The sequence below is a fragment of the Rattus rattus genome, chromosome 2 (assembly GCF_011064425.1).
Source record: "Rattus rattus isolate New Zealand chromosome 2, Rrattus_CSIRO_v1, whole genome shotgun sequence".
Taxonomy (NCBI): domain Eukaryota; kingdom Metazoa; phylum Chordata; class Mammalia; order Rodentia; family Muridae; genus Rattus; species Rattus rattus.
The window spans coordinates 136,034,508-136,062,356 of record NC_046155.1 but is presented as its reverse complement, the minus strand read 5'-3'; the positions used below and the strand labels follow the sequence as shown (position 1 = coordinate 136,062,356).

The following is a 27,849-nucleotide window of genomic DNA, read 5'->3' as shown; positions in this document are numbered from 1 at the left end:
AGACCCAGCACTTGGTAGTTGAAGGTAGAGGAGTTCGAGGCCAGCATGGGTGACCTAAAGCCCTGCTCCAAATCTGCCCGTCAATCAAGCAAAAGCCAGCTGCCAGCAGGCAGGGACAGACAGCTGGCTTTGTCATGCTGCCTGAACCCTCCTAAAGTTCTTTCTGCAGACACTGGATCCAGGTGGCTTCCGACTCTTCCTCATCTGCCTGTGAGGGCCTCCTTCTTAGGACCTTTCTGCACAGAGGGGAGGTGAAAATCTGAGACAGCTGCATTTTATTTTTTAATGTAAGCGATCAGAAAAACCGGTATCACTTTTAAAAAAAAAAGTGTGTGTGTGTATATATATAAAATATATACATACATATATACATACATATATACATACATATATACATACATATATACATACATATATACATACATATATACATACATACATACATACATACATACATACATTTGCTGTTGAAAACTATTTCTGACACTTCAACTGAAATATTCCGGGTCCTTCCTCACTTGAAATAATTTGTTTCACCCCCACCGCCGCCGAGATCAGTTTTGGGAGTCAGAGTGGCTATTTCTTTCACACCTGCCAATAGAATTATTGCAATGCCCACCTCCAGCCATCACACAAATTTAAACAAAGCCCACTGAGTGTTGTTAATGTCTTAAACACGTTTTTATTTATTGTGTGTAGATGAGCATGTGTATACTGTGGCACACGGGTGAAGTTCAGAGGTCAATTTCGGAGTCTGTTCCCTACTGTGTGGGTCTCAGGCTTCACTAGGCCTGGGAACCAGGGCCTGTGCCTCCCCAACACATGAACCCGAGTGTTTATCATCTGCTTGTTCCACAGTGCAGAGTGGCCAGAGCACTCATGAGCTTCTTTTCCTTTTTTTGAGACAGTCTCATTTGTAGCCTGGTCTGACCTTAAACTCAAGGTAATCCTCCTGCCTCAGCCTCTCAAATGCTGGGATTACAGGTGTGAGCCACCACTCCCAGCTACATAATGTGCTTTGACTAGCAGAAACATTTTCACTCTCTAAATGAAGGCCTCCCCTTCTCCATCCTGTAGTAACTGTACTGTAATTTCTACATTCCCGTCCTCCCCCAAAGCTTCCTAGTGACCATGGGAGCCACAGTCACATATTACCTCTCTGGCTTTTAAACTTCTATACCTGGCACTCGGGAGCCAGTCAGCTCATGAAGTAACCTGATAGGCAGCTCCTTGGCACATGCCCGGCAGAGCACAGGTCTTGATGTGAGCGCTGGGACTGGGCTCAGCGAGGTGAGCAGGAGGAAGCACGGTCAGTACAGAGCGGACTTCACTTTCAAGAATGGGATATTTCGCTTTTCTTTTTTTTTAATGAGGTAAACCATCTCACAGTCAGTTGAGAGCAGAGTGAGGCTCCAGACCAACTTTTGACCAAGTCAGAATACCTCAGGAGGGCATTTTTGACCAAGTCAGAATACCTCAGGAGGGCATTTTTTTCTAACATCTTGGCACAGGTTTTTAATCACACATAATCCAAAAGCTCGAAGCTGGATACGGATTGTGATACCTCACCTGAAATACTCTGGATCCTTCCTCCCTTTAAATAAGGAATTTGGTTTTGGTTGTTCTTACTTTTCCCCCTAAGGAAATCAAACTTCCTACGGGCCCTGCCCTTCTTGGATAACCATGAGACAACCCCAGTTCAAGGGTTGCACTACCAATGCATTTAGTAGAGAAGCTCAAGTGTCAACTAAAGTCCACCATGTTCATTTTCCCTCTGGCTTTTTTAAAAGCTTAACAACATGGAAGCAGTCAGCTCCTACAACGCCCATGCAGACTTCTACATTTTCAACAGTCCACCCGCCCATCTCAGGTGTCGGGCAAGCCAAAGTGGAGACAGTGCAAACAGCTTTATCCTCTTGACAATCTTGTCCCAGTGGATGGCCAGATGTCCCCTGTGTGACATTTTTATCCGACTGAAGGTCTTATCCCAGTAGATGGCCAGATGTCCTCAGTGTGACATTTTTATCCACTTGAAGATCTTGTCCCAGTAGATGGCCAGATGTCCCCTGTGTGACATCTTTCAGCCAAGACCTTTGCTCTTAGCACCAACTGCAACCACATGGCATACTTCTACGTCTGCCCCCAGCTTTTGTAGTTCATCCAGCCAGATCATCTGCTTACATGACAGGCGATCACTGGGGCCTTTAACTTCCACCAGCTGCAAGAGAAGTTTTCAGACTCATCAACATCTTACTGTTACAGAAAGGGACCCAATGAGCTATAGTCGCTTAAACTGTTGCCTATGTAGATGGGTCAGTCTACAGCACTGTGCACATTTACAACAAATAGACATGGAACTAAGACATTCCCGGGCAAATTATTCTGTGGTAACCAGACAGTTCTTAAGGAAACCGAGTACTAGCAACTGAAGTGCTTTTAAGGTGCACACTGGGTTGCTGCTCCCTACTTTAACCTCCCAATTTGTTATGTTTGCATCTGAACATAAACTTCATATTGCAATGCAAAAGAAGGACCTGGTCCCTGCCAGACTGTCCCAAGGCTTCATTCCCTCCAGTCTTATTCCCACCCACGACCACATATGCATTTGCTGAAGACCCGTCTCTCTGTCTCTCACATGCATTGTTTCTTATGACTCAGGGTTCCGCTAATCTCATTCAGAGGTACACTTTCTCATTTACTGTACGGCCAAACTGTTTCTTTTCTGGGTGTTTTAAAAAGACTGCAGGTAGGGAGTTACCAGAGTCTGGCAATTTAACTCAGGTTGTTAGGCTTGGTGGCAACCATGTACCCACTGAGCAGGAACCCAAGGCAGGATCTGGAGACAGAAACTGATGCAGAGGCCATGGAGGGGTGCTGCTCACTAGACTGCTCTCATGGCTTGCTCAGCCTGCTTTCTTACAGAACTCGGGACCAGAGGGGTGGCAGTCATCCTGTGATGCTAACATGCTGGAGGTCACGATGGGGTTCCCAGAGCAGGCTGGCTACCTAGACAAGCTAAATCGGTGTGCTCTTGGTTCAGTGAAGAGACACATGGTGGAAAGGCATTGAGGAAGAAACCCAGTGTCAACCTCAAGCCTCCATAGGCACACTCATCTGAGCACATATATACCCACAGTCATACATGTGAGCACCCCTCCCCCGCAACACATATACACACACATGAGACTCAATTATAGGCTGCTTGGCTAGGGAAATACTTTAGTCAGTAAAGTGTCTGCCATGCAAGCCTAACAACTTGATTTTGATCCCCAGAGCCCATGAAGAAAGCGAGGCATTGTGGTGCACACTTGGTATCCCAGTGCTTGGAGTCGGGTGGATATGGATCTCCAGGCTGTGTGAGGGGTAGTGCGACTGAAGGGCAGCAAGTGCTCCAAGAAGATTCAGGATGTAGAATAACCCATCTCCCTTATTCTGGGTCCACAGGGAGCTGCTGAGTGCAAGCCCTCGCCTCTGACCTAGAAGCTTACATAAACGAGAGTAAGTGGCCCTAGGCAAGGAGGTCATTCTTTCAAGGTCATGGAGTCAGATTCGGTCTGACACCAGAAACAAAGCCAGTTCGGGCAACTTGGCATTCATGGGGACTGTATGCCCGAGCGTGTAGGGCTGGCAGAGTGGAATGGGCAAACATTTCAGCTCTAAAGGAGCCATGAAGTTAAGCAACTTTTGTAGCTAAACACTAAGGGAGAAACAGAGGCCCAGGCCGGAGAATATAAAAATTCAGCTCTTTACTCCATAACCCTGGAGTTCTATGAGAAACAAAAATATTCTCAGCAGAGACGGCACTAATGGAAGTGAGCAGTCAGCTACTCCCCAGCAAAGTTATTTTAACCCACACCCCAGAGCAGATAGAAAAGACAGACAGATCACAAAATAAACACAAAACGTAAATGTAGAACTTTTAGAACAAAACACAAGAGAACCTCTTTCTGGTTTCAGATCAGATATCTCACACCAAAGGTATGATCCACTAAAGACCACTGAATTTAATCAAACTTTAAAATGTCGGGTCATCAAAAGATCCTATGAAAAGAAAAAGATTTATCAGACTAGGATGAAATCTGAGTCAGAAAGCAGGGGAGAGTGGCGAGGAAGAGAGGGAAGGGGGGTGCTGTACAGGAGAGACTGAGAGAGTAAGGGCGCATATGCAGTGTGTGATAAAACCATCGGTGAAGGCCATGGGCACAAGGGTATGTGGTTCCTATAGACTCCTGAGGGCCCACATACTGTGCAAAGCCCTGCTTCAGTGTGCCTTGCAGATGGTGACTTGTTCTACCACAGAATGGTGTACTGGCATGAGACTGCCTGTCTTGCTTACATCCCAGCTCCTCAGAGAAGCTTCTGAGAACCCCAGCCCTCAGTCTAGTGGTTACCGAGGGAGGGATTCAATCCTTTCAAAAGCCAGGAAGAAAATGCCCAGCACGTGAACTGTGACATAGTTGCTGATGAGATTACAAATGGTGTTTTCTACTGACCTTGCAATGGTGGCTCTGAGAATTCCACACCACCAAATCAGGGAGGCCTCCTCGGCAGTGCCGAAAGTCAGCAGCCAGGCGCCTGCACACACCGCTGAGGACAGGACCCCCGAGGCAGGAGACGAGGTCCTAAACACAATACAAAAGGAGTTATCCACCTTGAGGACAGAGACCCCAAGATGGGCTTGCATGACCATCAGAGAACACCAGCACAATTCAACAATGGCTCCAGGATCACCAGAAGGAGCTCTGCTGCTGGACCGTGCTCCAGAGTGCCTGGCTGAACCCCGTAGGCAAAATCTAGGAAAGAGCTGGTCATGGTCAGTTACAAACCTCTGCCTGATGTGGGCATCCTCTGACACATCTGAAGAAGAGGGAGCATGAGTCAGGACTGAGGAGTGAGGAAGCCTTAGTCAGCAGCTGCAGGGCACAGCAGTTACCCTCCCCGCTGCAGCCACAAGACAGGCAAAAGGAAGGGAAACTGTGGGAAAGGCATCAAGCTGGGGCTTTCTGAGTGTCTTCACGTGTCTATCACTAACACACAGACACACACAGACACACATAGATACACACACACAAACACACATGCGCATTCTGATACAACTGCCAGAACACAGGCAGCACTGTGAAGGGATGACGGACCAGATGGGAAATGGCGGGAAAGCATTACCTGAGCTTGCTGAAGGGAAGTGAAGCGATCCCAGCTGACCAGAGAAGCCGCCCTGCCTTGCTGGGCCTGCCATGCTTCAGTCACCCAGGCCCGCAGGCTCTCAGCAGGGGCGCTGTGGATCAGCTGCAGCCTGGCTTCCAGGGCCTGCTCCCTGCTTGAGAAGAAGCTGTCTGTGAGCAAATCCAGGGGGGAGGCCTGTGTGGAAGAGAAAGGAAACTTTCCTAACACCTAACACCTGGGGAGGGCATTTAAACAAGGGATGCTGGAGTCCTATGAGACCTGAGAGCCAGCCAATTGGTTGACACATTTTTTTTTTCCCTCAGGAGAGGTGAGTTAAAATTATCAGATTCAAGCAATCTTATTCTGGGTTTTTAGTGTTCGTTTGCTCGGAGTGGGATTGCTTGAGCTGCAGCTGGTGCTAGCAGGACTGTGTGAGAGCCCTTGAGCTGAGGGTGCTCGGTACTAAAGTCAAAGAGTGACGTTGAAGGGAAACTAGACTTGGGGTTAAAATCTGCGAGTTCCCATTTAAAAGTAAAAGGTCCTTTTCCTATGCAGTTAGCACTACTGAGGGTAGAGCCCAAGGATCACCAAGACCCAGGCTGCTGGCTTGAGACCCTGGTGCAGAGGAAGGCGTGAAGCACAGGCATGCACAGGACAGGCCTTGGTGTGGTGGCGTGAGCTGGTTACCTGGTAGGCATTTCTGAAGACATCTGGTATTCCATCCATGAAGATGATATCCCACAGCAGGAGGCCACACAGGGTGCTGAAGGTGGACCCTTCTCCGTGAATCCCTACAGCAATGTCACATGAAGAGAAAGAGACTCGTTTTATCTGGTTGTTAAGAATATCGTGACGACGTAATGTACGTTTTTCTTTTTTAGGGAAGGAACCGAGGGTACGGTTGATTTTAAGAGTCATGCCATTTTCATGCTATTTCCAGCCCTCTCGTCACATGATATTCTTTGTGCACAGAAGTTTCATTTGAGGGGCAAACTTCACATGGGCATTGGACAGTCACAGAGCAGTGGTTCTCAATGGTGGTGGACAGCCTAGGGGAGAGTTTGCTTTAGCAACGCAGACTTCATACATGGCCTCTGGAGGTTCTAACTGAGTGGGCAAACGAGGCTGTGTGCAAAATTCATAAGCAGGCTCTGGCCCAGGCCCTGGTGCAGGCCTCCTGCAACCTGTAAGAAATGATCCCCCTACAGCGAATGACAACAGGCCAGACATTCAGGGCAGCCCCGTAACCTCAGATTTACCAACGCTCCTTCCATCACTGGGCTCACCCACTCATTAAGCCGATTTGGCCTGATGAGGTTATTTCAGTGTTCCCGATATGCAAGGCCTGTACAGAAACCGTCATCTGTAAAGACCACCCTGTTCTAGTGCCCTCCTCATGCTGCAGACACGATCACTGGGAGACATCCTCACTGAGTCCTAGGGCCACTGCGAGTCAGCAGCAGGCTCTGGAGAGATGAAATCTTGGCACAGACTTCAGACCTGTGTCCCCCAGGTACTGATTTACCAAGCTCCTCTCTCTAAGCTGAGTGTCTCTGCACAGCCGCCAACACCCCAGCAAAGGACGACACTATGTGGTCATCGCTCTCCCTTCCTATCCTGCTCACACGGGCAATAAAGCTCCCAGTGGGCACAGAGGAGAAAGCAACGTGGGTCAAGTGCTCAGGCTTCTAGCACGCGGTCTTTCTGTCCACCGGGAGACGGTGGCTGTAGCCTGTGCTGTATTTTTCTATCCTGACCTCCAGAGCCGTGCAGGGCTTTGTTTGTTCCCTCCCAGTTCTGGCTCCTGTCCCTCTGGCCTATGTCCATGGTACAAAAGGACAGAGTGAACAGGGCTCGCTCAGCGGCTGAAACAAGCCCTCCAGCTACCAGGAGCATCACGTCAGGAATCCAGGCTCTGGCTTGCTGGGAAGAAAGGACCTGACTTCCGGGTTTCTGTGCCTGTGTGAATGTCACTCCATCACTGACATGGAGGTCAGACTCATTCCTGGCCGCCGCTGTGCTCTGAATTCTGACTGCAGTCATTTTTGGAGTAATCCTCCTGCCTCATTCAGACATAGCTTCCCCTGGAGGGTTTGAAATTTCCTCTACATAAATCCCTCTACAATAAAACCCAGCAGCAAGTCACATCAATTTTCCGATATATTAGAATGTAATATAAATTTAAAACATCTTATGTGGAAATATTTTATGTTCTGGAAAAAGAATTTCCTGCTGAATTTCAGGCTCCTGGATAAACTGGAAACGTTGTTCTGTGTGCATCCCTCTAGCCAGGAGACGGGGCAGTTGACAGGTCTCCTGCGACATCATCTAGGGACTGGGATTTCCATTCTGCTCTGTGATCTCTAAGCTTCTCAGTCTCACTGCATCTCACAGTTTTCAGCCGTGTTGGTGGTTCTCCCCTAGAGCAACAACTTCCCTACGAGCAGGAAAGCCAGCCGTGAGCAAATTTATCTTAACACTCAGTGGGAAGAAACCTGATTCCGCAAAATTCTATCTTCACAGCCCAACTAACCAAGACCCCCACAAAATGCCACCATCTGATGACACTGGGGTAGCTTCACACCAATAACCCTGGAGCACAGGCATCGAGCACAAGGACAGGAGTTGGCTGTCCCCAGGGCAGACCCATGAGAGCTGCTTAGCAAGTACCACGAGTGGACACCACGGACTGGCTAATTAGACCCAGGGCGAGAGGCAGGAGGGAGGAGAAAGATGAAAGAAGGGGAGGGGGTCTGTGGCCAGCAAACTCTTCTCTACCTTCTCACAACACTAGCCGTCCTAAAAAGAAAAAGCAAGCAGGCATGGGGGCATATGCCTTTAATCCCATCACTCAGGAGACAGGCAGGTGGATCTCTGTGTGTCTGAGGTCAGCCTGACCGACACAGGCCAGCCAGGGATACACAGGGAGACCAAGCAAGATAACCGGCCCACCCTGTTCCTTGTCTCTGGTACCTGACAGGGAGCTTCTGCTCTATTTCCTCCAGGGTTGACTTATATCCTCCTTACTCCATTTCACAAAGGTGCCTGGGACGGGGCACCGGGGGACTTGTGATTTCCCAGTTATAAGGCGTGTGCTCAAGCCTCCACTTTTCTCTGGGCTGTAGCTAGAGAATTACTTATAGTATACTCTCTTCACAAACTGTGAAGAAAGCCCAAAACGGGGAGAAAACAGGTATCGGAAAATGTACAAACTCAAGGAATTGCCAACTGACATAAGAAATTCACTATTTAAAGCAAAAGCCTCTTTACCCCTGCAATGCAGCAGGGCCCCCACTCTGACAGGGAAAGCCGCAGCAGCTGTCATGATGGGCGACTGCATGGACATTCAGCTCTGTGCCCTGCAGGCCCAACCTCGACACTCGTAGGCTCACTAGCCCCCAAGTCCTGGGCGGCATCATGGCAGCCATGGGCCCTGCGAGAGCCTCCTATACGTAGGCCATGAGATTCCAAGAGGAGAGCTAACTCCTTAACCAGCTGACAGCCTGGCCCAGAAGGTCTAGGGACAACCAAGTCAGGAATGTGGAGGAGTGCTCAGGGGCAGACCTACCCTCTGGGGCTGCATGCGTATCACAAACTGAAGCACCCTAAGGGCAGCATAGCAGGAGGACAAGAGACTGTGAGGGGCACTGTGGCCAAAGGACTCAGGGTCCAAGTCCTGTGGTGGCCGTGCAGCTGTTGTCATAGCCAGTCACTTAGGGACTCTCTCGATTCTGCACCGGTCAGCACGCTCCAGCACTTTCTCACTGGACACTCCCACTGATGAGCATCTCACTGGACACTCCCACCGATGAGCCTGTCACTGGACACTCCCACTGATGAGCTTCTCACTGGACACTCCCACTGATGAGCAAGCCAGCAGGCCCTCCAGCATCGCTCCTCTACCCTGCGGCAGCTGCCAAGACCACGAGGCTCTGACACTTGTGTTCTCAGAAGCTACAGAATTCCTCCCAAGCTCCTCACACCTACGACCTTACTGTGTGCCTACTAAGATGTGTGTGCTCCTCAGATGCTTTGGTCCTGGCCCTCAAGGACAGTTTCATTGCCAGGCAGCCTCTTACAGCACAAACCTGTCCTCTCTCCCCAGCTCTCCCCACCACAAGCCTCTGGTAGCAAAGGCTACTTCCCGCAATCATCCCAGCACAGAGAGCCATCGCACAGCCAGCAGGTAGCAGGACTGGCTAAACAACAAGGAGCCCCTAACGAACAACCCGGTTCTTTTCCGCACACCCCTGGCCAGCTGTGGCTGCTACTGAGGTCAGAGAGGATGAGCCACCCTGCAACACGCTTCCCCCACATGCTGACTGGCTGGGATGCAGGAAACACTGCTCAGCTTACCTTGGTCAAAGCCACTCTGCCTGTAATAATCCAGCGCCAGTTCCTCCACAGAACACAGGATTGTGGTGGGGTTGGTGGGGTCTCCACCCTCAATGACAAACACAGACTTGCCCATCCCATGCTGTGGGCACAGCCGGCCTGTGATAGTCACCTAGAATAGTAGCAAAAAGCATCAAAATCGGGCATGGTGGCGCATACCTTCAGTCCTAGCACTCAGGAGGCAGAGGCAGGTGGATTTCTCTGAGTTTGAGGTTAGCCTGTCTATATAGTAAGTTCTAGGCCAGCTAAGGCTACACAGTGAGACTTTCTCTCAAAACCAGAAATAAAACAAACCCATTCAATTAGCCCCTGGAAACGTGCGTGCAGCAGCCTGGGGATAGACCTGCCTACTCTTGCAGAGCAGAAGTGAATGGTTTGTGACCCACACTGGCACACTCTGAAGGGTGTGACTGTCCCAGCCTTTGTAGCGCATCTATGACCCCAGCCCCAAGAGAAGCAGGCAAAAGCAGTGGATGTTCACATTCTCACCCAGAAGCTCTGTCGCCCAGCCCTGGTGTGGCCATATGGGGTTAGCCCAGATATAGCAGAGAAGAGGGCATTAAGATGAAGTGGACACAATGGTGACACCACTGTCCCGAATGAGAATCAGACCATTCTGAGGCCAAGAGGAAGCTCCATATTGAAACGATTCGGGGTTAGGGAGGCACACAGAAGAATCTGGGGTTTAAATTGACAGCGCAGCAGAGAACTGGATGCCTGGGTCTAACCCACAACAAACACCAAAGCACCCAAAGGACACCTACATGCTTAACGTCTCCCACAGCGACTTCTGGCAGCTGGCTGAAGAGATGCCTGTACTTTTTACAGCTCGGAGACTCTCGAAGGCGCACAGCTCGCTGATAAAGAGAAAGTCGGTGTCCTGTCCTCACTTGTGGATCTGCCAGGCCTTCCTTGATGCACCGAATTGCCTGGCAATTAACAGATCACATGTCAGGATCCCCAAAGTCCTGAAGGCAGCAGCCTTCGATTTAGTTTACTGGAGACTAATTATTCTATTTTCTCTACTGGGTAAACAGTGCCTGGAGAAACCCAGGCTACTTCCTTAGGCTACCTCCTTAGGTCTCTTAGTGATGGCCTAACAATGACCAGCCATTATTCATGTGGCCAGAGGAGTGGCCAGAAGAGAACCACCCGGCAGGAGTGAAGACATTCTTGTTTGATTTTGGTTTGTTTAGTTTTGAGACCGGTTTCTCTGTGTAGTCCCAGTTGTACTGGAACTTGATTTGTAGATCAGGCTGGCCTTGAACTCATAGAGAACCGCCTGCCTCTGCCTCCCTGGGGCTGGGAGGTGTGCGGCACCATGGCCAGCTACAGGAAGACACTGTGTGAGACACTTGTGCCCTTCCCTTCCTCTATCAGAATACTGAGACAGTGGGCCCCAAGAAACTAACATTTCTTCCATGTGTCTCACGCTGGAAGAAAAGGCTGAGGCCCTGGGGCTGGCCAGAAAAGAGACAAGATTGCACATGGTCCTGACAACTTGTCCGACCACCCTGCAGGAGAGGCTGGAGCTGAGACAAGGCTAGTCCACCATGGGCAGGGCCACACTGTGCCCAGAACTGTGTGGTTCTGGGGCCTCTTGGCCTCTGTCTGTTTCCCTTTGTGTACACATTCAGTTTAACAAAGCAATGTGTTCATTTTTAACTTAGAAAATTGAGCATCATCTTTTGTCCCCAAAGTGGGAAAAAAATTTAAAATAAACAAAATGACAGTGATTTGGAGAGTCGGCTGAAGAAGGGCACCGGCTGCATTTCCAGGTCTCAGTTTCAACTGCCAGTGACTACATAGTGACACACAACTGTCTGTAACTCTAGTTCCAGGAAATCTGATGCCCTCTTCTGGCCTTCTTAGGCCTTGCATGCATGTAGTCCACAGACACAAATGCAAAGCACCCATAAACTTTAAGAATCACAAGGAAAGTTGACTTCAAATACAACTACACAGGTTCTGTTGATGTCTTGCATTGAGTGGCAGGGCTCCAGCCGTCATTAGGAGAGAATTTTACTTTAAAGGTGTCACCTCAGAGGGTTGGAGAGTAGTTAAGAGCACTTAAGTGTTCTTGTAGAGGACCCAGCAAGACTGAGTTCCCAGCACCATGATGGTTTGCAGCCACCCTTAACTCCAGTTCCAGGAGATCCAATGCCCTCTTCAGACCTCCATGGGTACCAGGCACTCACATGGTGCGTGCATACATTCAGGCAAAGCACTCACACATATGAAATAAATCTACAAGAGGAGTTTGAGTGTCATCTTGAAGTGCACTGTCTATTAAACACCACAATTATACAAGCTGAAGAGAAACTGTAGTCAAAACACTCCTAACATAGCCGACACCCCAAATCCCGCGTTGCTGACCTTCGGACACTTAACTTTTCCCTTCTTATGAAGTGTGAGGAAATAGATGTATGTTGGTAAGCACTGTTCACATTCACACAGACACGGTGTAGTCTCTGAGCACAGAAGGTGGGAAAGCTGCACTTCTATGTCGAGCTGCCAAGGGGCCAAGCACCCGCTAGCCTCTGGCCAGGCAAGGGAGCAGGTTTTCCCAGAGGCACAGCAATGCTGTGGGTCCCACATAGTTTGTGATGAGGCAAGAAAGGACACGGATGAATTCAGAATAGACAAGTGGGGATTCTGTTCCCATGGCATTTTGCTTAAGTTGTGTTTCCCTGTGTAGGTGGAGAGCCATGGTATTGAGAGACCTTAAAACAAGGCAACTGAGCAGAATAGGGGAGAACTTTTACTCCTCCTGACTGGAGAAAATTAACAAGAAAAACATTAAGGCTTAGACTCCATCAGTGTTCGGCATTTCCTTGCTCCTCCTCTCTCCCCCCACTTCACCATCATCCTTATCCCCTTCAGCATGATCATCATGATCATCCCCACAATCTCCTACATCGTCATCACCTCCATCTCCAAATCAGGGGCCAATGGTACTGCAAGAGATTTGGCCAAATTCATACACAGACACACACAGAGATACACACAGATTTTCACATACATATGCGCAGATATACATACATAGATACACACATACACACAAATAAATACACAGAGATACAACTACACACATAGCAACACAGATAATGCATATGCACAGATATAGCACACACTCACACACACACACACACACACACACACACACACACACACACACACACACACACACACAGAGTAAAAGAGACAGAGAGACTAAGTACAACTCTACTCCAGAAACAGTGAGGCAAGCGGGAAGCCTGTGACTCCCAAAAGGGAAGGGTACGAATGGGCAATGACCACAGACTTCTCGTTGCACAAATAATTAAACGGGGTACAATAATGTACATAATGCATACCACAGAATCGTAGCTAAAGTGGCTGAAAGGGCAAACTTTGCACATCTTCTATCCTGACAGAAAAGTTAAAAACTAAAACAAAAATGCAAAACTGGCAGGATGGCTCAGTAGGTAAGCCCGCTGCAGCCAACCCTGAAAACTTGAAGTTAATCCCAGGATCTAAAAGATGGGAGGAGAGAAATGACTCCCCACAAGTTCATCTCTCACCCATATATGTGCACATGCATATGCAAGCACATACTAAATATAATTTAAAAATTTAAAGAAAATTTTAAAAATGAACCAAAACCAAAACCCGAGGAATGAATGGAACCTCAAGCCTTGAGGAGCTGAGGAGTCTAAAGGAGTCAAGAAGGGGGAGCAGGACCCTGCAGAGCACGCTGTCCCTGGAGAAGGGTGGCCATGTGGCCCCGGGTCCCAGGGGTGCGTCTCTCCCTGCAGCATGTGTCCTGTAGATAGACGTAAGTCACAGAAGATGGAGGATTCGGGGACAGGACAAGGGCTGTGTGAATGGCACTGAGTATTGGGAAAAGGCTAAAGGAACTAGAACTTTCTTAGCATCGCTGAAAAGTGAGCTCACCAGCCTGCCCGGCCCCGTGACAACAGCAGTGTTCGCAGAACTTGAACAAGGGGGACTGAGTAACGTCTTTGGCCAGTGAAAGACTCGAGGTCGCACAGACACATGTGCTCTCCTTGCCAGGCTGGGCTGGGCCAGCAAGCGCCCCACCTTGCTATTTAAGCCTCAGCATGCAGCAGGAGGAAGAGGCACCATGCCCACCTCCAGGACAGAAAACAGCTTCCGCTGGCTTTTCGTGGGCACCTGAGGTAACAAGGCACCGTTTTAGTAGAAAGCAGTAAAAAAAATACTACATCATACTTCCACATGCCATGGGCGATTTTTTCCAGCCCTTAATCCCCCTGATTCACTAAATGTACCACTGGAAAAACAAACTCTCTGTGAGACACAGTCCCTTCCATTCAGTTCAAACACAGGCTGGAGTGGAGACAGGCGGGGAGGGAACCCACACAAAGAGACACTGTTACCAGCCTGGCTCAGAGGCAGCAGCCTCAAAGGCCCCACCCTGCCCAGCCACAGAAGTGACAAAATCTATTTCAAGTCCCCAATGTCCCTGGGGCCTGCCAGAGAAGGTGGCCTGTTCAAAGGTGGGGAAATGCCCTGCAGAAGCAGAGAGATACTCTTCAGGCACCTGCACTAAGATAAGAGAGACGACTCCCATCAGCCTTTCTAACTAGAAGCTCTAAGCAACAAGTACGTAAAGCCACAGTCTCCAGGACAGAGCGTCTCCAGGACAGAGTGTAGGGGCAGAGATGGGGAGGGGCAGACGGGGAGAGACAGAGACTGAGAGACAGAAGGAGTATGTGACTATGAACCTGCAGACAGCTGACACACACCGGACCCTCTCTCTCCTTGATTCCACTTCTTGGAGCCCACTATCAACCGCTTTCCTCTTCCAGGCAGAGCAGACATTATTTAATGCCAGTGTTAGAACCAGCCCTGCTATCTTGGGGTGGGGGATGGGGCTGGAAGAAATCAAAGAATGTTAACCAAAGGAAAACTATCTTCTAATTATATTTAGAAGTTTCTTTTCATTTATTAAGTTTTTTATTTGACTATCACATTTGTTAGTGGTTTCTAAAGTTTTTATAAAAACTAAATATTTAAAGGCTTTTGTTTTATCTGGAGTAACTTTTCCATGTATTACATAGAAATACATCACTATTAATAAAAGTCATACTTTTTACTATTTTCTCAGAGCCATAAACTACTTCTTTGATGATAGCATTAACACAGAAATTAACGGGAAAGGAGAAGGAAAGGGGAAGTGGTGCAATTACATACTAATTAAAGAAAAAGATGGCGGGCATGGCGCAGGCCATGACATCAGCAACGGGGAAGCAGAGGAGAGGCAGGTAGACCCTGAGCCCTTGAGCCAGCCTAGTATACATAGTGAGTTCCAGGACAGCCAGAACTGTCCCCACCAACAGACAGACAGACAGATGGACGGACCGACGGACAGATGGACAGACAGACACAGTGAACCTGTGCCCCATCAACAAACAAACAAGTGAATTAAAGACAGGCTCTTTCCTAGGCTACGGTGGCTCGGTGGCAGAGTGTGTGTTTGGATATGCCTTCAGCTCCATGCCCGCTGAAGTACTTGGAGGTCCCTATTAAAACCAAATTAAAGCGGCCTGGGCCTGCTGCTGAGTACCTCTTCCTGACGCTTCAGGTGCTGGTGCAGGTTAAGAGCCAGGCGGTCCCACCAGCGGCCTCTGCTGTCAGGACAATAGACTTTCTGAGCCAGGAGGTTTTCAAGTTCCTTGACAGCTTCCTACAAGCAAAGATGAAAAGAAAGGTTGTCAGATGCTGGAACACAGGTTCTAACTATAGTCAGACGGCCACAGGGTTGCCAAGGTCCACCTGCGATGAAGGCCACGGACCAGGCCCGACTGGCGGCAGTCTGAGGTCTTCTCCTGCACGACCACAGCTGCCTGAGCATCTGTACTTGACTCCAGGTCCCTGCGTAGTGGTGCTAAGCCCTCAGGGTCTGTGAGCCTGTGCTGGTCTTCTCCAGGTCACCTCTGGCAGCCAGGGCCACCCAGGGCCCTTGCTGAGCACAGGCACCTAAACACCGGCTGGTGCTGTCACACCCTGACACGCTGGGAAGTCAGCAGGCCCTAGCCCCTCTGAGATTCTCAAACTTCAGCATGCTGTCAGGACGGACAGATGGAAAGGGACACAGGAAGGGAGAAAAGTCCTTCAGTCTGGGATCTGGCTGTGAGTCAGAAACATCGACACAACTAATAAAGCAAACACTGCCCAGGGACTGCTCCTGTCTTCCAGAGTTTATAAAAACAACGAAACCATGGTCATGGAGCCCTCCGACACACTGTCCCAGCAGGGTGCCCAACAAAGCCACCTAACAATTTCAAAGGGAATCTTTTTTAAGGTAAGTGAACCATGTTGAATTAACTTACTTAGTTTTCAACTTTGCTTTACCTTTAAATCTTGTCAACTATAACACATCCTTTGTGAAATGGAGCTTTAAAAGCTTCAGAATGACAGATGTGACATCTTGTCCATGGATCTTCCTGGGATTCAAGAGAGCTAAGTCTAAGGCCCAATCTTAACCAATGTCTTAATCTAAGGATGTCACCAAATAAATTTAATATTATCTATATTGTTGTGTACTGTCTATGAATTATCTCGGCAATACACAGATGACAAGGGGGTGCGAGAGTTTTACCCACAAGATATAGGGTAACTGCCGGGTCTTACACCAAGCTCCAAGACTCGGGTAACCTGAACGGGCTCCTCCCAGGCTCTGTTCGTGACCCACAGCCTTCCCAGTATGCAGACTCATCAAGTTACAAGTGAACAAAACAAGGGCTGCTTTCGTCAGATCATGTGTGCTGATGCAAGAGTGAGAAGACCGAGAGCCCGAGAGGTTTCCACTCCCGTGTGTACCGAAGTCCTCTCCGTGAAGGGTGGAGGAGGGTGCTCTGACCTCATACATGTGAAGTCTCTCTAGTACTTCAACAGTCCGAGAGGAAATCCTTGTGTAGATCCACCCGACAGTAAAACAGCGCAGAAAGAGTGGCAAGGCCTCGTGGTATCTGAAAGGAAAACAAACGCCAGTGGTTTAATAACTGGGCACATACGAACTGTGAGACATGACAAAATGTGGAATTTCTAACTTTAAAGTGATACATTTCAACACTTTGGGCTGTGTGTTCCATTTTCTGCACAATGAAATTAGACCGTCACAGCCCAGCCCCTGCCCCAGGATGCTCGGGGAGGTGGGAAGAGTATATATACCTAATAGGATTTAACACAGAGGTCAGCATTTAAACCTCAGCCACAAACCCGGACAAGTCTTCAAATTTCCTAAGACCTGCAGCAAATGGTGAGTTTTACCTTCTTTAAACATTATTCTTAAAATACATTCTACTGCTGACCTTTCTGTATATGCTGCCCTGACTACTTAAAATTAAGCTCGTTTTGTAACTGACATATAAACACACAGAAAGTGCATGATATTCTAATACAGGCCAGCACTGTAACCAGGGTGAACATTAGGCATATTCACTTCTGGTTTCGGGCAGTGTCTCAGTGTTACAAGGAGGAAAGAAAAGCAACTTGGGGAGAAAAGCTTTTGTTTGGCTTACATTTCCACATCACTGTTCTTCACTGAAAGAAGTCAGGACAGGAACTCAAGCAGGGCAGGGACCCGGAGGCAGGAGCTGATGCAGGGGCCAGGGAGGGGTGCTGCTTACTGGCTTGCTCAGCTGCTTTCTTAAAGATCCCAGAACCACCAGTCCAGGGATGGCCCCACGCACAATGGGCTGGGCCCTCCCCATCATCGCTAACCAAGAAAAGGTCCTGCAGGCTTGCCAAGAGCCTGACCTTGTGGAGGTGTTTTCCCAATTCAGATGCCCTCTTCTCAGATGACCACAGCTTGTGTCAGGTTGACATAAAACTAGCCAGTGGAGGGAGGCTATGTGATGTTTGTGTTCAAGTGTGTGCAGACGCATGTGTACAAGGGGGTCAGAAGCTGACACTGTCTGCCTTCCTCAGGCCTTCTCGTTGGTTTTTGGTTTTGCTTTTAATATTTTTAATTTATTGACTATTTCATACACACACACACACACACACACACACACACACACACACACACAGAGCTTAACTTCCTCCCTCATAGTCTCCCCCCATTACCTTCTTCTGTCCTTCCAACTTCCTCTAAGCTCTGAGCTCTAGCTATGGGTCCCACCACCATCACAGGAAAGCAAAACAACAACAACAACAACAACAAACAAACAAACACCCACCTCAGGGAAGGGTGGCTTTTCAGTTGGTCCCAGTCCCTCTTTGCAATCTGAGAAAGCTCCTTAGCTTCTTCCCAGTTCCCACTGGCCATGGCAGCTGAGATGTCACTCAGCATGTGCGCGGCGGCTGCGTATCTAAAAAGAATGCCACCCAGGTCTTTAGTGGAGGAGTACTTCCGTAACAGTCCCCACATCCTGGCCACTGGGCTTATCTAAGAAGGATAAAAGCATGCGAGGGACGTGCAGGGCACAGTGGGGCTCGCAGAAGCAGAAGCAAGTGGATCTCTGGGTTCTACTTCTACAGTGATTTCCAGGCTAGCTAAGGCCAGCCAGATCCTGTCTCAGAAGTTAAACAATGCAAAACACAAAGTGTAAGGTATATTTAGGTTGCATCCTAGCAATAAGCTAATAGAGTTCTCCCCTCTGCTCAATGGCTGTGAACTGATTCAGTCTGTCCTACTTGGAAGACAGAAGCATTTACACTGTAGGATTACAAAGCTGGCCCCATTATATAAACTCCATAGTGACTGAATCAGTACTCCTGGGTCCTTACATTCACCCACTCATCAAGGTGAGAGCCACCAAGCAAATGCCTAACTGAATTCGGAATAGCAAGACGGCAGTTTACACAGTAAGCAATGTTGTCAGAGGTGCCATAGAGATACTCCCCAGGCCCATAGAATGGCAGTGTACTTCCAAATTGAGAACGCTTCGGGGAGAAAGCAATGCCGAAATTTTATTAACTATTTAGTGGAAGAAATGTGATGTGTTTCATTACTTCCTTATATGTGGAAATCAAAGACGTGACTGACAGACTCTGAAACACTGAGAGCCTGTCCACTGTACTTTGGAGAACAGCATGCAATACCAGTAAACACAAAAACGCATATTAACAAGAAAACGCCTTGCACCCAGACATCAAGCTTGCTCACCAACCCACAGACCCAGTTATTTAGGACAGCCTACTAGATTCCAAGGTCGGTAAGAAAACAGATAAACACGGCCAGGTGCTGTAGCCCAGTGACAGATAGCGCCGGTGCCTGCCACACACAAAGCCCTGGGTCAATCCCAGAGACGCATGCCTCACTTCTGTTGGCTCACAGCAAAACAAAAGATTCAGAACTTCAAGGTCATCCTCCAGCATACAGATAGCTCAAGGGTAGCCTAGGCTACAAGAGACCCTTCTCAAATAAATAAACAAACAAACAAATAAATAAGGGGGAGGAGGAGGAGGAGGAGGAAGAGCAGGAGAAAGCGTCTGGAAGCTGGGGTTGGCAGGTAGCATACCCTACCCACCTCAAACCATCACCACGGCAGGAGTAGCCTCTTCACATTCAGTATCACAACTGATCCAACTCCCACCTGAACCAAGCCCACCGCACTTTACCAGACCAACAAGCGTCTAGCTACGAAAGCAAGCCAAGTTCAGCCTCTGCCATCATCTGTCCAGTCCTTTCTATACTCCCTCCAGACGCGTGTGTCCTCCAAGAGTGCTGCCTTAGCATGTGTCTGGCCTCAGCATGTGTGTCTGTCTCAGCTGACATCACTCTGCCCATCAGCCCAAGTCTGCGGAAGCAGCAAGAAACCCCAGCACAGCACCTGAAGCTTCTTGGTGGGCTTCTCCCTATGAGTCCCAACAAATGAGCTCAACTACGCACTGTACAGCAGACCAATACATGCGTGTCATCATCAGTCTCCAGGACACTCCTTCATCACATGTCCCTTCACGTGCTTGCTTTAGCAGACCGTCCTTTCACCTGGGCTTCAGGGACACATTCCCTCACGAGTCTACCTTAGCCTTTCACCTCCATCCGCTTCAGAAAACATCCCTTCACGTGCTTGCCCCAGCAAATCACCATCCAACACAACTGACTCTCCACAGAACCCTTAAGTTTCCACTTCACTCACCTGCCCCCTTACATCTAATAATAATCAAGTCGTCTCTGTTGCCGAACTATCTCTGATATACTCAACTGTCTCCACTACCACCTATCCAAATGTCGCCATTATTGTCACCTACACCTCCACTGAAGTCAAACCAGCCTTCCCTCCGCTCTCCTGCCCGCCTCCCACTTGAGCTCCATAGGCTGCTCTGGGTAAAAACATGGAACATCCCCTTCAGTTGCCTCCCAATACCAGGAGAACAGTGTAGGCTGATGTCAATATGCAGGTGAGGGCTGGCACCAGTTAGGTCAAGGCCATGATTGGACAGTAAAAAAATAAGGCAGGAGAGAAGGAGAAGGAAGGAGAATCGAGATGGAGATGGAGAAAGATGACCCAGATCCGGGTGGTCTGGAATTGCCAAGGTAGCTGGGATGGATTTCTGTAGGCAGAGTTATCTTACCTAGGTGGGCGGTTTATGTCCTTGGTTGTGAGTTTACTGTGTGGATGCACTGTGGACTGAAACTTATCATGTCCCCACCTGATAAGATCCTCTCTGTCCCTGAAGATCTGGGTCTTCCGGCTGATGCTGTACTGAGGAAACTCCATTCGGCCCAGATTGACCAATAGCACAGTAGACAGCTGACCTTGACCCCCACACGCAGCTTCTTCGTCTTCCATGGAATCAGTCAACGAGAACAGAAGCAGGAGGCGGCAAAACACAGCCCTAGGGCCTTTACAGACTCGAAGGGACGGGCCAGCCAAGCCTTTAGCTCTAAAATACATACAACACGCAGTCACCTCTCTAGCTTTTGAGCATTTGAATACGAGATTTTACAAACTGTTCTCACTTAAAACAAAGAGAAATGTCAGTCATTGTTCTAAACATGCAGCATTTAGCACTCCCTGCTGTGACAGTGGAGTATTAACCTAGCCTTTTCAGAGCTCAGAGACTTACTTAGGGACATGGAAAAAAAATAAATGTTTACCTCCAAATGGTTTTACTCGTAATGGTGCTTTCTCCCCTAGCCACACATTATGTAGAGTTTACCATGGGCATGAACACTCATAACACCAGGGAAAACTCATAAAAGAACTTACTGCCTCTGATATTAGCAATTCTCATTTATTGATCTGAATGACCATCTGAAGACTAGGAACCCCTGGGATTGGTCCTCAGCCCCATAAACAACAGACCCTTTCCCTTGAGGCACTCATTTACCTTCTCATGGTGTCCATTATTGTAATACCAAAATCGACTCAGAGAATTCTAAGACCCCAAGCTCCCCAGCAGCCTCTACAATAGGCCTTCTTAGAAAAAAAAGTGCATGTATTTCTCTATTTGTGGGTATGTGCACACACATGTGTGGACACCCACATGCCACACATGTGTAGAGGTCAAAGTTGGTTCTCTCCTTCTACCGCACAGGTCCTAGGGATCAAAGTTAGGTCCTTAGAGATGGGCTCTTTTATCTGATAAAGACTTAATACTTTTCTAGGTAAATATACTTTTTTTTCTGGTACTAGGGATTGGATCTGGCTGGGGTCTTTCACACACTAGTCAAGTGCTTGACCACTGGGCTATACTTATTACAGATGATTTATTAAACTGGAGTCATCTATAATATATGAAATATAGAAGTATCTCATTTTATCCTCCGCTGCTCTGGAATAATGGGCCCCATGCTAATGTAGATATACTTTGATCTTATAGCCTTCATGGTAAAAGAACTCCACAGGTTTTTATGGCCTTCCCTAAAGTGCTTTTTAAAGATTAAAGAAACCACCAGAGTTCTGGGTAAAACTTAAAAAAAAAAAAAAAAAAAAAAGATGTGTATTAAGCCTGGTTTGCAACATTCCAATACAAAGCTTACTAAATTAAAAGTATGGCTGACAGCTTGCCCCAAAGTCCATAAGAACAGGAGTTACAGCTATGGGATGTCCTCTTCTGTGGCCCATCTTAGATAACAGGTTATGAACATGCACCAATACGGGCTTTTACTTTATTGCCCCCAACCCCGGCAGCACAGCTGTAGCCTTCTTGTTCCACGCCTGCCAGCTATTTCACATTGCTGCTGCAGCATGCCTACCGGTCACTGATACAGAAAAATAACTTAACTCGGAGCGAGGTCATGCCGATCACAAATCCTGTCATGTTTTGAGATTTGCTAATCGTAAGAAATTCCACAAAGCTTTATGTAGGACCCATCAAATTAAAGGTCAGTAGGAACTGTTATGTCTAAATGGCTTGAATCAGAGGCAGCCCACTGGGCAGCACTTCCTGCACTTGCATATGAGCTCACTGAGGGTTTTGTGGGTTTTTTTTCCTCCCCTTTATAAACTGACAGAGAAAAATGTTAGTCATTGTAGCCTGAGATAATTCTGAGCTATGTCCCTGATCCGATCAGTATTAAGGTGTTTGATCAATAATCTCTCCCTGTCTGACTGAGATCGGTGTTTGTGGGGTTTATGGGGTGACTCGTGGACCCCTGCAGTGTACTGATTTTTTTCCTTGCTTCTAGAAATCAGCACAGTCTTACACAGGGTTTTGGAGAAAGCACTGATAAAGCACTGAGGACAGGAGAGTGAAGACTTCCCATTGTCAATCCCAACACAGCTGCCACAGTCAGCCACAGTCTGAAAGTTACGTTCTCTAGGCTATCGAGTTAATGTGCTTATCGGTACAATGAACACAGACCTTTTTAAAATCACCGCTCTGATTCCAGGCTGAGTCTTGCCCCAAGTGTAGACTGAGCGCTGTCTGGCCAGTTTGAGGAAGGCGTCTACCAGCTGCTGCTTCTGCCCACCGGGACTCACCAAGTGGAAGGTTTTGGCCAGGGCTTTCAGCTCAGGAGCAGAAAGGAGTTCAAGTACATCGGAGAGTTCTTGCAACTCAGATTCTGCGACAGTTAACGACAACCAAAGGCAAGTTAAAAGTAGTTTCATAGGATTTACCATTACCTAGCATTATTTACTCGGGGTAGGAATAGAATTCGCTAGATGCAAATAAAAAGAAACTTTACTATAGAAATTGTAGTAAGTTTTCTAAAAGGATGCAGCTCATCAAGTGTTCATCAAACTCTTTCCATTGAAGACTATAGTCAGCAGCAGGGTGGTGGCTCACGCCTTTAATCCCAACACTCAGGAGGAAGAGGCAGGTGGATCTCGGAGCTGGAGGCCAGCCTGGTTTGGAGTCAGTTCCAGAACAGCGAGGGCTACACAAAGAAACCCTGCCTCAACAAAAACAAACCAACCAACCCTACTACAGACAACAGACTATGAACAAAGCTCACTGGGATACATCTTCCGTCTTCCTTATCTGTATCTACGTGAGGGGTCTCTCCAAAGTAGCTCACAGGGTGAAGTGGCCCTCAGTTCTCCTCCACTCCGCCCTCTGCCTTCAGATGTTGCAGACTGGGGAGCCTTACACGGGCTCAGTCCTCCAGCATCCTGCTGTGGTGCACCCCAGGGTGAGTGCACTGGGCCAAAGCAGACCCGGCCGTGTGTCACTGCGATAAGCCAGGTCCTTGACCAAAGGGAGTTCATCTCCTACCACATAATTACTCATGCCAGGCAGTAAAAGGTGATAAAGAAAAACAGAGCTAGGCGCTGGAGAGATGGCTCAATAGTTAGGGGCATATGCTGTTCTCCCAGAGGACCCAGAATCGGTTCCCAGCAGCACAGTGGTCTAATTCCAGCTGCCAGTGACCTGATGCCTCTCACCTGTACTGTCCTGTCAAGCACTCAAGTGAAGACAAACACAGCTACACAGCGACGCGTAAGTAAAAGCAAGCCTTTTTCTTTTTTCTTTCTTTTTTTTTTTTTTTTTTTTAAAGAAAAACAAATTGTTTGAGGCCAACCAAGCCTGCCAGGGAGGGTGGCTACTTTACACAGGATAGTCACGCTGCCGTCTTCTGACGATCAAATGTGATGTGGTTACACTATACACACTATCCCATGCAGAAAAGAAAGTCCACGGTTCTGCAATAGGAATGCATTCACCATGACAAAGACCACAGAGGGCCGCACTGTGGCAGCAAGAGGCAGAGGCTCAGCCATGAAGCATCCATGGTGAACCGTCAGGGCCCTGGCTTTGTTCAGGTCTAGAGGAAAGTCCCCCCAAGTCAAAGGGAGCGGCCCTCTGTCAGACATGTTAATCTATATGCACTGCATCTTACAAGTCAGGAGCAAGCAAAGATCAGCTTCCATGGAGGAATGAAAAATACTGCGGACCACTCAAGCCAAACAGGTGCCACACCTCCACCTGTTCACCCAGCATGCTCTGCCCGTACCCCATCCAACCCTACCTGGCAATCACCCCAACATCTTTACCTTCTGTTCCCACTATAAACTCTTCCAGTCGAAGCCACCCGATGCGACTATTTATTTTGTCAAAAGTGTCCACCTTGGGTGCACACCCCTCATTCTCCCTAGGCCCAAGTGTACCCCATACTATACAGGATAATTCAGAGTACCACAAGAGAAGGCAGATTCTTTAGTGTTCAAACAGCTCTAACCAAACTCTAATTAAATTCTATGGGCAATCCACATGCAGAGGTGGCATGTATGGGCATGGTGGGGACAGATGTTTGTGAGAGGAACACTGTTTCACTCCAGCTGGCTTTATTTTGTCAGAGATGATGAGTTTGAGCAAGATGGATCAAGTGCTCACTGTAAGGTGAAAGCTCAAGAAGAATGTTGTCACATCCCATCTCCAGGTGATTAAATTTGCACCAGGAAAGCAATGGCAGTCCACCCTTCATGGCCCTCTCAGCTATCACCCAAGCACCCGAGGGCCCTGAGTCACAAGATAACCCATTGTCCTAAGTTAACAGCATCCAGATCTTTTGTAAAGCAGTCACTATTTAGTAGACACTAACCAGGTGATGCCACACCAGCATTCCCTTAGTCCACTGGAAGTGAACCTATTTTTTGAGACAGGATTTCTCTGTGCCATCCTGGCTGTCCTGAGACTCACTCTATAGACCAGGGATCTACAGACCTTGAACTCAGAGATCCAGCAGCCTCTGCCTTTGAGTGCTGGGATTAAAGGCATGTGCCATCATCCACCCTGAAAGCCATTTCTTAAATCCCATTTCCCTCTCAGGTCCTCCCTCTAACCGGTTGTACCTGTCTGTAGAAAGCCTAAGTCCTTCAATTCTTCAACCACAGGGGTTAAGTCCGAGGCAATCTCTTCATACTCCAGTTTACTCACTTTAATCCAGGTTAATTTACGTTGGAAGAGCCTCACATACAACTTCTGACCACTGGCTGCAACAAGGTTGAGAAAAGAAGCAAAACATTTATTAGCTTTCTTCTAACATGAATATTTATTCCGTTTTCTTTTAGATATGAGGTAATATGTATTTTTTTTAAAGAATTATTTATTTCTATGCAAGCGAGTACACTGTTGCTGTCCTCAGACACACCAGAGGAGGGCCTATGATCCATTACAGATGGTTGCTGGGAACTGAACTCAGGACCTCTGGAAGAGCAGTCAGTGCTCTTAACCACTGAGCCATTTCTCCAGCTCCCAGTAAATACAAATTATTAGAAATATACACATTGGCCAGCTGGTGGGCAAAGACAGCTGGATCTCTTAGTTTGAGGGCCAGCCTGGTCTACAGAGTGAGTTCCAGGACAGCCAGGTCTATAAAAAGAAATCATGTCTAGACACAAAAGGAAAAGAAAGGAAAGCTACTGCCATTATAACTGAAGTACTGTTTGCATAGCAGACATCACCAGGCACAAGAATTCGTTTTTAACAGGCCTATCCTCGACACGACACAGAGCCTGTCCACAATACTCCTACCACTAGTGACTCCTCATGGTCATTAGACTCCTGCCCTTTGCATCACACACAAATCAGGTAAGAAAGCTGAAGATACCTGACAGCTGGTAAAACTTAGCTATAACGCCCTTCTCCTGGTCATCGAAGAGCTTCATGTCCTCTTCGTTCTCAAGGATGGCCTGCAGAACCACCAGGAAGCTCCTCAGGTAGTACGGGTGACTCGGTTGGGGTTGAGCTGTCACACTGGGAATACAACTGGTGCCCTGCTCCAGTGGACTGCAAGCCCCTTGTCTCTTTAAGGCACTGCCAGCTTCCCTAAGCTCTGGGTTCTTAGTCCATGTAGACGCATCATCATCATCATCGTTGTCAGCAGGACTATTTGATTCCGCCTCCCCTGACACCAGCGTTCCCACCTCAGCATCAACAGTCATTTGTACTTCTTCATGGCTGCATGCCGCAAGCTGTTCATCAACCCCTACACCTATCCTTCCGGCATCTTCTTGTTGGAGAGCGTCTCCCGAAGAGGAATCTGTGTTATTGACAAGAGTTAAGTCTGAGGACAGTAATATGGGGGCATGCTCTGGGGATGCAGGCGTGAGGGCCGGCTCCCCACCGGAAGCTTTCTGACTTTCATCTGCCATCCTTTTACTGCTCTTTACCTTCTGTTCTGAATCGGTCTCTTCCTCTAGAGGTGCACACGAATAAATGTTTTCCTTCTGGGAACTGTTCAAAATCTCATCTTTGTTTTCCATCTCTGGACAGTTATCAACCAGGCTGGTGCCAGGTGGGGACAGAGAAGTCGGTGGGCAATGACTGGCTAGTCCCTCGTTCTTAGAGAGTGATTTTTTAGCTTTTACGTACCTTCTGGACAGTTTTGATGACAGACTTCCCAAAGACCTAATTTCCACACTCTGATTTGGAAGCTCATTTTGATTTTTGCACACCAAGGCTTCTTTAAAGTAGGGACTGGTCTGCTGTCGCATGCCCAGTTTTGAACCACACTGGGCAGAGATTAAACGTCTCTTTGGTGGTGATAATTTCTGAGGTGTCATATCTTCTAAAGGAGTACTGGGTAAATCCGATGTAGGCACAGTTGGGTTAATTAAACCAGCCTGAGCAGGCTCATTTTGAACGATTTCACCATTGTTAGCACAAGACTCATCAAGGTGCCGGATTAAGTCATACCTGGGCACCATTTTATGACAAATTGAACATGCAAGTTTAGCAGGTGGTGCACTGTTAAAATACGAGGTAATGGAATGAGACTGGCTTTTCGTAGTTTTGCCGGTAGATAAGCTTCTACAGGGTCTTTTTTGAGCAGGTGAGCTCTTTTGTGACATCATGACTATTAGAAAAAGTAGGCGACCCGAGAACAAAATCAGGTAATCTCAGGTGAAGGACCGAAATGTTTTACTTTCATTCACTTGGCTTGAATTAACAAGAAGGATCCTGCCACCTCCTCATCAGTTAATACAGCGGCCACCCTGGGTGAAGGATCCTAAAGGTTTGCTTTTACGCTCGCCGTTAACTAATAAAAGTGGAACAACATTTGATGTCGTTATTCGTTCAACTTCTCCCTACAAAATAAAATACATGAGTTAAAAATATTTTTATGCATTAACTGGATTAAGCGACAACTGGACCGTGGAATGGCAACTTCTGGAATGAGAACCCTGAACTGGATACAGTTCGGAGCGGTCCTGCAGCTCCGCGCAGGCTCGGTGTCCCTCGCTCCGGAAGGACCAAGCTGCACTTACTTTCAGGACCTTTCTAAGAACCGTTCGTCTTAAAAAGAGGACGCTGACTCGCTCAGACTCTCCGGAACTCACTGCAGCGGAACCGGCTCAGTTGCTCTCAAAGGGCCACAAGGCGGGCAGCTGCTCTGCGCGGCCCCACGAGCCCGAGCACCGAGCTACAGGCATCCCCAGCCGATCCCCGCGACTCCGCTCCAAGGCTCAGCTAGTGGAGGCCAGAGTGATCGAGCAGAGGGCAGACCAATGGAGAACTGGAGGGTGTAGATAGACTATGCAAGCAGTGACGTGATTGTACTCTACTACCTCAAGAGCTTTACAAGTAGTACACATAAATAACATAGTATGATTAATTTGACTTGATTAAGAAAGAATGACCAGGGGTTGGGGATTTAGCTCAGTGGTAGAGCGCTTGCCTAGCAAGCGCAAGGCCCTGGGTTCCGGCCCCCAGCTCCGGAAAAAAAAAAAAAGAAGAAGAAGAAGAAGAAGAAAAAAAAAGAAAAGAAAAGAAAGAAAGAAAGAAAGAAAGAATGACCAGAGAAAGTTAGAGAAACAAAGAGAAAATAATAGAAAAACCAAATAAAATCAGGTCAATAATGACATTAAATGGTCACTGATTAATGTACGTTAAAGGTAAAAAACTAATCGTATTGGACTTAAAATG

General features: G+C 47.9%; 1 protein-coding gene across 1 annotated transcript; it reads right to left on the bottom strand.

Annotated features, from left to right (window-relative positions):
- Positions 1-659: 659 nt before the first annotated feature.
- Fan1 (FANCD2 and FANCI associated nuclease 1) lies at positions 660-27,355 on the bottom strand. Its single transcript, XM_032893471.1, has 14 exons — positions 27,192-27,355; positions 25,532-27,011; positions 24,774-24,914; positions 22,342-22,543; positions 20,185-20,418; positions 17,766-17,897; positions 16,445-16,553; positions 15,149-15,268; positions 10,323-10,487; positions 9,520-9,670; positions 5,851-5,954; positions 5,164-5,358; positions 4,494-4,622; positions 660-2,218 (listed from the first exon to the last, which is right to left on the bottom strand). The coding sequence occupies exons 2-14, from the start codon at positions 26,775-26,777 to the stop codon at positions 2,081-2,083; spliced, it is 3,066 nt and encodes a 1,021-aa protein (XP_032749362.1). The 5' UTR covers positions 26,778-27,011; positions 27,192-27,355; the 3' UTR covers positions 660-2,080.
- Between the last annotated feature and the right edge of the window lie 494 nt (positions 27,356-27,849).

What these genes read in the sequence shown, in the direction of transcription:
- Fan1 (XM_032893471.1), bottom strand. Translation starts at nt 26,777, where the DNA reads ATGATGTCACAAAAGAGCTCACCTGCTCAAAAAAGACCCTGTAGAAGC. An exon ending in AAAAGCCACCCTTCCCTGAG is followed by an intron (nt 16,554 to 17,765) that starts GTGGGTGTTTGT and finishes TTTTCCTTTCAG; the next exon opens with ATACCACGAGGCCTTGCCAC. An exon ending in AGAGACTTCACATGTATGAG is followed by an intron (nt 15,269 to 16,444) that starts GTCAGAGCACCC and finishes CTTTGCTTGTAG; the next exon opens with GAAGCTGTCAAGGAACTTGA.